Source organism: Fukomys damarensis, unplaced genomic scaffold (assembly GCF_012274545.1).
Source record: "Fukomys damarensis isolate Sample0158 unplaced genomic scaffold, DMR_v1.0_HiC HiC_scaffold_19, whole genome shotgun sequence".
Lineage (NCBI taxonomy): Eukaryota > Metazoa > Chordata > Mammalia > Rodentia > Bathyergidae > Fukomys > Fukomys damarensis.
In genome coordinates this window covers 67,295,510-67,305,969 of record NW_022900931.1, presented here as the reverse complement: position 1 = coordinate 67,305,969, position 10,460 = coordinate 67,295,510, and the positions used below count along the sequence as shown (strand labels likewise).

The following is a 10,460-nucleotide window of genomic DNA, read 5'->3' as shown; positions in this document are numbered from 1 at the left end:
CCGCACCCGGCCCAAGGTCACCGGGGCGGGCGGGGCTGTGTTCCTAGTGCACGCGGCGGATTCTGTTGGTCCCTTCCCTCGGAGCAGGGAAACGTGTGCCACCTCTGCTCCCCCGAAACGAAAGAGAGGGACTTGCACACGAGATCCCATTGCACGTAGATCCATGTTGCTCGGCTCTTCTCCTCTCTCCTTTTCCTGAGCAATCGGAATTCTATTCAGTGTGCAGAATAGTGACTTCGGTGTCGTTCGTTCTGCCGCCGGGGAAGCGCCTTTCCGAGTTAACGCAGGCGGTGCGTGGGTCCCACGCGTGTCTGCCTAGGAAGCTGGTCTTTCCACGGCCCTGTGCGCTTTGGGTCCTGCTCTGTTTCACCTTTGATTCCGTGTTGGTGTTTACAGACTGTCTTGGATGTAGAGTTTCTTCCTGAGGCTACGTTCTGACCCCTCCCTCCTCACTGACGTTTGGTTGATGGTTTTCTTTTTGCGGTTAGAATTGGCAGTGAGTGACCATAGTTGAGGACACATACTAGCGACAACAGCGGAGTTCTCTCGAGGGGCTCACATTTGTAGTTGACGCTCTGAGACTAGGTCGCCTTCTTTGGGTCCTTTGGCCACCCTGTTGCCCCGCCCCGCCCGCTGTGTGTGCAGCGCTGTCCGGACACCCTGGGGAGCTAGAGCTGAGGATCTGACTGTGCTTTAGTGGGTTCTCTCTGGTCAAGACCTAGCAGTGAGGGGAAGGGAGAGGGCGACGGGGGTGTGGATAGAGGATGTGGCTGTGAAGGCATCCGGGTGTGGGCCAGTGGAGCTGAGGCTTATGTGACGTCCTTAACGTGATAAAAAGTTATGACTGAGGTCCTGGATTCACAGAGGCCGAGACCAGGGCTGGTGGGGTGGGGTGGCGGGGAGCTGCTTCCTGGGGACGGTTTCAGATGTGCAAGATGAAAGAGTTCTGGAAGTAGGCTGTGCTGGTGGTTGTATCATACTGTGGATGCATTTAATAATATCTTGCGGTCTACATCGAAGTTAGTCACGGTAACTGGACGTGGTGGCACACACCTGTAATCCCAGCAGGTGGGGAGGCTGAGACAGGAGGATCACAAGTTTGGGCCCAGCCTCTGATGCATAGTGAGACGCTGTCTCAAAAGTCAAAACAAAACAAAAGTGGTTATGGTGGTGAATTGTATGTGCTTTGTATTTTCACAATACCAAAACTTGGAAAATGTAAAAGTAAAGGTGGTGAGAAAAAACAATAAAAAAAAAAAAGAAAAGAAAGAAAAACCTGACAGTGTAAATTGCCTGTAGAGAAGGAAGGTGGGTTAACTGGAAGGAAGATTTTGAGATTTAGCATTTTAATCTATATAAGTATATTTCTACAAAATAAATGCCTGAATGTATCGTACAACACAGTAAATGTAGTTAATAATATATTCTTTTTTTGGGGGGTGAGACAGGGTCTCACTATGTAGTGAGACGGACCTGGAACTCACTATGTAGCCCAGGCTGGTCTCAAACTCACAGCGATCCTCCTGCCTCAGCCTCCCGAGTGCTGGGATGACAGGAGTGCAGCACCACATCCGACTAATAATATATTCTTAAAAATCACTGAGAATAGCCTCACAGTACTGGGATTGAGCCCAGGGCCTTCATACAGAGTTACATCCCCAGCCCTTTTTATTTTTCACTTTGAGTCAGAGTCTTGCTAAGTTGCCCAGGTTGGGGTTGAAGTTGTGATCCTCCTGCCTCAGCCTCGCAGAGGGCTGAGATAATAGGTGTGCTCCACAACACCTGGCCCAGAGGTTTTAGTGTTCTCACCACAAAAATAAGTACTGTGCTACATAATGAATAGATTAGCTCACTTTCCACAGTGTCTGTGTATTTCAAACTATGTTGTAGAGATAAATGTATAGTTTTTGTTAATGAAAAATATATCCAATACAGACTCAGTGAGGTGGCGAATGCCTGTAATCCCAGGACTGAGGAGGCTGAGGCAGGAGGAACACTGTGAGCTTGAGGTCAGCTTGGACTGCTTAATGGGTTCAAAGCCAGTCTGAACTACCTATCGAGACCCTGTTAGTATATAAAAAATAAGACTGTTAACAGAGAGTGTTTGCAACTCCTGTAATACAGTTGTGGAATAATGAGCTGTGGTTGGTCGGCCTAGGGCATAGAGCAGCAGCCCTGACGGTGACTGACTTGGCTGTGGTGCAGGCCCTCACCAGGTCCTCACCAGTTCCCAGCACTGTGGCCCACCCTCCAGCTTCAGGCAGAGCCCTGAGGTGGAGGCCATGATGTCCTGAGCTTGGCCTTGCTTAGGGCCACCTTGTGGCTGCTCCATGGTCCTCCGGAGCCTTGTGCAGAGCTGTGCTCACCCTGTGTCACTCAGTTTGTGCAGTTTTCTCCCAAGCAAACTATGGCTCCTGGGCTAAGCCTGGCCCTCAACTTGTTGTAGTAAATAAAGTTTTATTGGCACACAGCTGTGTCCATTTGTTTATTTACTATGTGGTCCTTTACTGAAAACTTTTCGTTGATCCTGGACACTTCACTTTATTTTTTAAATTTTAATTTCTCTTTGGTTTTTGAGCCGGGTCTCACTATGCAGTTCAGGCTGGCCTTGAACTCTGGACACCTCACTTTAAAACAAAACCAACAGCAAATAGCTATCCAGAACTATAGCAGCTCCGTGGAGTAGAACTTCCTGTGGTGATGGGAGTGAGCCATCCTATGCTCTCCACTAACATAGCCTTGACCACATAAACATAATTCATTTAAATTAAAAATGACTCTCGAGCCGGGTGCTTGTCACCCCAGCACTCACTGTGTAGCCCAGAGTGGCTGCAGATTCATGGTGACCCTCCTGCCTCAGCCTTGCGCACCGCCATACCCAGCATGAATTTGTGTGGTTTTACCATTCCGTCTGTGGCCCTTAGTTACAATAGCTGTAGGAACAGTCACTTGTACGTTTATAAAGTTAGGGTTGTGGCAGCTTCCTGCAGGGGAGACTCCTAGGCCGAGGCCTCTGCAGAGGTCATGACCAGGCCTCCCAGTCCCAGCGGTGTGACCTGACTTCTCCATCTTCTGGTCGGGGCACGGGTGCTCCAAGGTTGCACAGGGTGGGGGGCACACAGGCAGAGTGGACAGAACTGACAGAGCTTTTTCACCGCCAGGGATCATGTCACCGGCGGCACTTGTCCCAGCAAGGCCACCATACCCGGGAAGACCATCATTGTGACAGGCGCTAACACGGGTATTGGAAAGCAGACCGCCTTGGAACTGGCCAGAAGAGGTAAGGCCTTGTGTCGGGAAGAGTTACTTGTGCATGGTGTTGGTAGCAGTGGCGATGGATCACAGTGGCCCAGAGGGCCAGAGTATGTGTCCATCCAAAGGGAGCAGCAAGATGCCGCCTGCCACAGAGTGGAATATTACTCAGCCCTGTAAAGGAAGGGCATTCTGACCATGATGGACCCAAGGCTGTGAGGCTCAGTGAGACAGCTGCACACACAAGGGTGATTCCACTTCCACTGAGATATGGCCTGTGGAGGTTGGGTGCTGAGAGATAGGAAGTGGAGTGGTGGGCTTCTTCCTTCCTCCCTTCCTCCCTCCCTCCCTGCTTTCTTTCTTTCTTGGTATGTAGCTCAGGCTGTGCTGGGATTACAGGCATGGGGCACCACTCCTGGTTTAGATTTTTCTTTTTTTTTTTTTGAGACAGGTTCTCACTATGTAGTTTAGGCTGGCCTCAAACTGATGGTGATCCTCCTGCCTCAGCCTCCCAAGTACTGGGACTACAGGAGTGCGCCACTATGCACCGCTTCTGAGCATGTTTGAGTAGAGGAGGCTAAGCTAGGATGCTTGGTAGGTGTACTCAGTGTGTTTTCAGTTTAGACATTTTCAGTTTCTCACCCATGGTGAGCTTCTGGTCCACAGCCACACCCAGCCACTTCTGTGACCTCCTTCCCATGATGCAGGCGTCACGCAGCCAATCTTAGAACATTTTTATCCCCCAGAGGGAGCTGTTGGGCTACACAAGGAAACTGGTGCCCTGCCCGCCGTCTGCCTGGCCCACGCGGACTCCCGCATGGTGGCTGCTGAGTCCCCCGGTCGCAGTATCCAGGACTGTGGCACGTCGGCCTCAGTGCCTGTCGTGTGGGGATCCAGTTGGGATGGACCGTGGCGTGGAGCTTCGTGTGGACGGAGTTTCCGTTTCTTGTTCCCGGCTGGGCCTGCAGGAGGCCGCGTCATCCTGGCCTGCCGCGACCTGGAGAAGTGTGAGGCGGCAGCCAAGGAAATCCGCGGGGAGACCCTCAACCACCGCGTGGACGCGCGCCGCCTGGACCTGGCTTCCCTCAGGTCCGTGCGGGAGTTCGCCGCCAGGATCATCGAAGGTAGGAGGGGCGCGGCCCTGCAGGTGAGGCTGGAGATAGCAAGTTCTCGGGGTGCCCCTGCTGCCTGGCTCTCAAAATTCAATTCATATTTTTTTAGCAGTGTGGATGGAACCCTGGGCCTTTACACTGAGATTTACTCCCAGACTTGATTTATTTCTTTCATTTATTCGTTTGTTTGTTTGTTTATTTGATTTTTTGAGACAGGGTCTCACTTTATAGTACAGGCCAGCTTTGAACTCACTGTGTAGCCCAGGCTGGCCTGGAACTCGCAGCGATCCTCCTGCCTCAGCTCCCAAATGCTGGGACTACAGGCGTGCGTACCCGGCTTCCATTTTCATTTCTCATGGTGAGGCAGGATCTCGCTAAGTTACTGAGTTGCCCGGGCTTGGCTTGAACTCGAGGTCCTTCTGCCTCAGCCTCCTGAGTCCTGGGATCACAGGCTGGCTGTGCTGCACTGGGCCCCTTCCTAATGTGTTTATGCATATATTTATGTATTTTTATACAGATCCGGACCATACTCTGTGCTTTTCTGTTTTTACACATCTTTAAATGGACTTGAGAACATAATTTTAAAATGTGTTTATTTTTATTTATTTTATTTATTTGTTTACTTTCGGTTTTTGAGACAGGGTCTCACTATGTAGTTGAGACTGACCTGGAACTCACTATGTAGCCCAGGCTGGTCTCTGACTCACAGTGATCCTCCTGCCTCAGCCTCCGGAGTGCTGGGATTAAGTTGTGCGCCACCACGCCTGGCAGGGATGATTTCATTCTTTACCTCCTTTTCTCTGTCTGTGTGTCTGTCTCTCGACAGGCATCTGGGCTGTTGTGAGCTGTGCTGCTGTAAACACGGCTGTGCATGGGTCTCTGTCAGACGCTGTCCTCAACTCCTCCGGGAGCCACCTGAAGGGGCCTGCTGGGTCCTGGGGAGTTCCTAGTTTGTGCTTCCTGAGGAATCTCCACACCAATTCCCACAGGGGCTGGACCCATTCACCGCCCACCAGTGTAGGGAGGGGGAAACCATTCTTGACCCTCTCTGTCCTGTCTGCTTTCTGAACTGGTCCTGGATGGGTTTGGCAAACTGCTTGTCCCGAGGGCTGTGCCCTGCTCATAAAACAGCCCCGAGTTAAAGACTGAGTGAGAAGAAAGCCGCAGAGTCAGGTTTATCCAGAGTGTGGTGGCGTACACCTGACATCCATCACTAGGGAGGCTGGGGCAGGAGAGTGCCCATGGGTTCAGGGCCAGCCTGGGCTACATAGTGAGACCAGTTTCAAAAATCCAGAAATAACAATAACAATAGTACTGCTTATGTCTCCTCGCTGAGCCACCATGTGCTCTTCTAGAAATGGGTTAGTGGTTTTTTTTTTGTTTGTTTGTTTTTGGTACAGGGGATTGAACTCAGAACCTTGCACTGGGCCGTGCCAGAGCCTGGCCATCTTGTCCTCCCTGTCTTTCCAGCACCCAGAAACTGGGCTGAGGAAACACTTGCTGAAGGAATGATGATTATACGTTTCTGCTGGGCAGGCACTATTGTCCTTTAACGCGGGGAAACGGAGTCACCGAGACGCTCTGTGACGGCTGGGGCACCAGGTGGGGTGGGGCCTGCCCGGCTGGAGCTCCTGTCCTGGTGCTGGCTCAGCCTCCTGCAGGCGCTCGTGCCCTGGTGGGTACTCCTGCATCGGCTCCACTGCGAGGGTGATACAGGCTCAGGAGTCTCTGCCCAGTCTCTGTCTCTAGGCCTGGGGGCTCGTTGGACACGGGGCCTGTGTCCTCCCAGAAGGGAGGTTGGGATTCAGAGATACCCAGAGGAAGGAGATGTGACGAGACAGAAGAAGGTGGCATCTGTGCCAAGGGGACAGCTGGGACTGGAGGAGGAGCCGGCCTGAGCCAGGCCTTGGTATCGGCCTGGAGTGGCAGGCTGTGAACTGTGTGGTCTCAGCCACCCTGGGTGTACGTCTGTGCTGGGACAGCTGCTGCAGGCAGGGGGCGCTGTCGCCCATCTAGCTGAGCCCTCTGGTTGCCTCCTAGGGCCTTGGTCCTGTGCACCTGAGGTGTTGGAACCAGGCCTGAGTTGGCCATGGCCTGCAACACCTGGGCTCCTAGGAGCACCCCGCTTGGCCTCAGGAGGACTAGGGTCAGAGTGTGTCTGTCCCAGGGCTGCCACGACCCAGGGCCACCACCCAGGTAGCTTAGAACCTAAGGGTCCCATCCTTGTGGCATACATCATAAAGGCCCTGCTTTTCGTTGATTTTTTTTTTTTTTTTTTTTGCCCCAGGGATCAAACTTGGATCCTTGTGCTTATGAGGCAGGCGGTGGCATCACTGAGCTAAATCCCTGGCCCTTGATTTTTTAAGGGTACTGGGGATGACCCAGGGCCTTAACACTGAGCTTCCTTTTAAGAAAAATTTTTAGAGAGGATCTCACTAAGTCACTAAGCTTCCTGGGCTGTGCTCCAACCTGCGATCCTCCTGCCTCAGCCTCCCAGAGAGCTGAGCCCCAGGCCTGTCAAGGGAGGCCACCTTGCAGGCCCCAGGTGCGGGGGTGCTGCCTGCCACCCTGTGGGGCTCAAGTCCGGGCTCAGCCCCATCCTCTGTGTTGCAGAGGAGGAGCGCGTGGACGTTCTCATCAACAACGCGGCCGTGATGCGCTGCCCTCACTGGACCACTGAGGATGGCTTCGAGATGCAGCTGGGAGTCAACCACCTGGGTGAGGCTGGCATGGGCAGTGCTAAGGGTGGGTTCTGGGGGCGTCCCTGCCCTGAGGGTCCTGCTCCACGCTCTGGCTGTTCATTGCTTGGACATTCGGTCGGTCACTCCTGCCCTGCGTCAGCCACTCAGCCAGAGACCCACGCGATGCTGCCTTGAACTCACTATTATAGCCCAGGCTGGCCTTGAACTCATGGCAGTCCTCCTGCCTCAGCTGCCTGAGTGCTGAGATTATAGGCTTGTGCCACCACACCTGACTTGGTTAGGTACCCTTTTTGTAAAGGGTTTAAAGCTCCGTCTGATGACATCTTTTAACCTGATTACATTTGTCCCACTGTCCGATTAGAGTTTAGAATTCCTACATTTCCTTCTTTTTTTTCCTGTAGGCAGTGTAGCTAATCCAGGAGACACATTATTCACATCTGTTCACTGCATTCAACCACATGATCTCAGGTCACTGCAGGGGAGTCTGGGAAATGTAGTTATTCATTCACTGCGCATGGCTGAAAATTCTATTGGCTGAAAAGATATGAAGAAAGGATTTTGGGAGACAGGGCTGTCTCTTCCCCAAATGGCCTCACGGGGTTACTGTATGACTTGACAGTCTTTGTGGGGTCTTTTGACAGTCTTGGGCCTTGTAGGGTATTTAGCAGTACCCATGGCCTCTACCCATCAGATACCAATAGTGAATTCTTATTTCTAACCCAGATACCAGTAGATTTTTTTGTTTGAGACTGGGTCTCACTGTGTAGTTCAGGCTAGCCTCAAACTCGAAGCGGTCCTCCTGCCTCAGTCCCCTGAGTGCTAGGATTACAACCAGTAGATTTGAAATGTTCTCACTACTTATTCTTTTTGTTGTGATAACTCATAAAGTCACCAGACATTGCCAAATGTCTCCTGGAGAGTAGAACTGCCTATAGTTGAGAATTGTGCATTGTTGAGAGTGTAGTATTCTTACAGTCCTAAGCATGTAGTTAATGCCCAGTAAAAGTTATTTTGATCCCACAGCCCCATTGTTGGGTACCATGTAGACCAGGCTGGCCTTGAATGAACTTGCAATCCGCCTGCCTTAGCCTCCTGCCGGTGGATCACCATGCCTCATTTAGTATGTATATATGTTAATTAACTTGATTTAGGCATTCTCCAGTGTATATATCTATCAGAATATTGTGCTGTATTCATGCCTCTTTTTTTTTTTTGGTACCGGGGATCGAACTCCGGTCCTTGCGCTTGCAAGGCAGGCGGCAGAACCACTGAGCTAAATCCCTGGCCCTGTGCTGTATTCTATAAATACACAATTTTTATTTCTCAATTTAAAAATTGATTAATTTAAATTAGCCAGGGCTGGGGCTTTAGATTGGTGGTGCCGTGTCTGCCTGGCAAGTGCAAGGTCCTGAGTTCGATTCCCGGTATGAAAAAAAGAAACATCAACCAAATTAAAACCATAATGAGATGCCATTTCACCTCCACTGGAATGGCTAGGAAGATTAAAGAAAAATTGGCAAGAGTGTAGAGGAACAGGAGGCTCCTGTTACTCACGGGAGTGAAAGAGAAAGTCAAACAACCATTCGAAGACAGATGTAAATAAAGGTTCTTGTTGCTGTCCTCCATCCAGGTCATTTTCTTCTGACAAACTTGCTGCTGGACAAGCTGAAAGCCTCAGCCCCTTCTCGGATCGTCAACCTCTCGTCCCTGGCCCATGTTGCTGGGCACATAGACTTCGATGACTTGAACTGGCAGAAGAGGAAGTACAACACCAAGGCCGCCTACTGTCAGAGCAAGCTGGCCGTTGTCCTCTTCACCAAGGAGCTGAGCCGGCGGTTGCAAGGTGCATGAGGGGTGAGCCTCGCTGGTCTCCCTCTTCCCTCCCCTCTGAGCCTCTAACGGCCCTTTTGTGTTCCTGGGCATTGCAAGGCAAGCACATTGGCTCTGGGCAGAGTAGATCGAAGGATGGCACTCGTACCACTGCTCTCCCTTCTGATGCCTGAGGCAGGCATCACTGATCAGTTACTGCTCTAATGTTGCTCTTCAGGCCTTCAGCCGGCAGCTTTCTCTGCTTTTCCTGGACGGGCACCTAAGCCTATGGTGCTCTTAGCTGGTAGTTCTCAACTGGGAGTGATTTCGGCCCCTAGCAGGCAAAGATCAATGCCTGCAAATGTGGTTGCCACAGCTGGGTGGGCAGAGTTGCTCCTGGTTTCCAGTGGGTGAATCCACGGACACCGCTCAGCATCTCCCTGTGCACTGAATGCCCCAGCTCCCTGACCAGAAGTCATAGGGCTGAGGAGGAGAGAGCTGCTCTGGGCCACGGTGTCTCAGGTGGCCTGTGGGTCCCAGGGAGTGCTCAGCTGAGGGCTGGTCACAGTTGCTCATCTCAGACTCCACCCTGATCCCCTGCTTCAGTCTCTGGGGTGGTGGAGAGCCAGGCTGTGGGTTTATCAAGGCTCCAAGGAAGCTCCGCTCTGGGACACAGCTGCCCTGTAGGATGAAGCCACTTTGACCCTGAGCTCCAGAGCAAGAGATGGTGCTGATTCAAGTGCGGGAAGCAGTGTAGCATGGGGAGGCCCCACAGCTTGGTGTGGGTGGCCTTCTGGGTAAGGTGTGCACCCGGTGCCTGCCTGCCACCTCCTCCATCCTTGTGTTCTGCAGACACGGGTGTGACCGTCAATGCCCTGCATCCCGGTGTGGCCAGGACAGAGCTGGGCAGACACACTGGCATGCACAACTCCACCTTCTCCAGCTTTACGCTTGGTGAGTCCCTCCCGGTGTGGATCCCTTCACAGAACCTTCTGCCCCTGCCTGCTTGCTTGGGGCCCGGGTCTCTCCCTCCACGTTTGCCTCTGGCTCTGCTCTTCCCGGCCCTCCTTTGTGTCTTCCTGTGTTGGAAGACGACTCTCTGTCCTGTTCATCTGGCCTGCCAGCCTGAGGGCAGCCCCCGGAAGCAGGCCAGAGCCCCATGGGCCAGTGAGGGAGCTGGCTCCTGGGGTCAGGCTGTACTTGGGCTGACTAGGTGAGCCCCCGAGGGAAATGTCTCCCCACTCTGTGCTTCAGTTTCCTCATCTGTACGGTGAGGGCCATGATGGGACCCCACTCCGTCATTGGGAGGATTAGATAAGACCTCCCAGGCCTGCACAGTGCCTGGCCAGAGTTGGGCTGAATACGGAAATAGCGCTTTATAGCTAATATTTATGATCCCGAGAAACATTTAGTGGGTGTATGCTGGGTATCAAGAATAATAAGCTGTGGCTGGGCGTGGTGGCGCACGCCTGTAATCCTAGCACTTGGGAGGCTGAGGCAGGAGGATCACTGCAAGTTCGAGACCAGCCTGGGCTACATAGTGAGTTCCAGCTCAGTCTCAACTACATAGTGAGACCCTGTTTCA

At 52.4% G+C, this 10,460-nt stretch overlaps 1 protein-coding gene across 1 annotated transcript in view; it reads left to right on the top strand.

The window, feature by feature from the left end:
* The first annotated feature begins 3,166 nt into the window (after nt 1-3,166).
* Nucleotides 3,167-10,460, top strand: part of Rdh13 (retinol dehydrogenase 13) — a 9,171-nt gene continuing 1,877 nt past the window's right edge. The window contains exons 1-5 of the mRNA XM_010616940.2: nt 3,167-3,280; nt 3,999-4,376; nt 6,978-7,082; nt 8,697-8,909; nt 9,728-9,829. Of these exons, the coding sequence (XP_010615242.1) occupies nt 4,070-4,376; nt 6,978-7,082; nt 8,697-8,909; nt 9,728-9,829 (727 nt within the window). The 5' untranslated portion in view covers nt 3,167-3,280; nt 3,999-4,069. The remainder of the gene's footprint in view (nt 3,281-3,998; nt 4,377-6,977; nt 7,083-8,696; nt 8,910-9,727; nt 9,830-10,460) is intronic.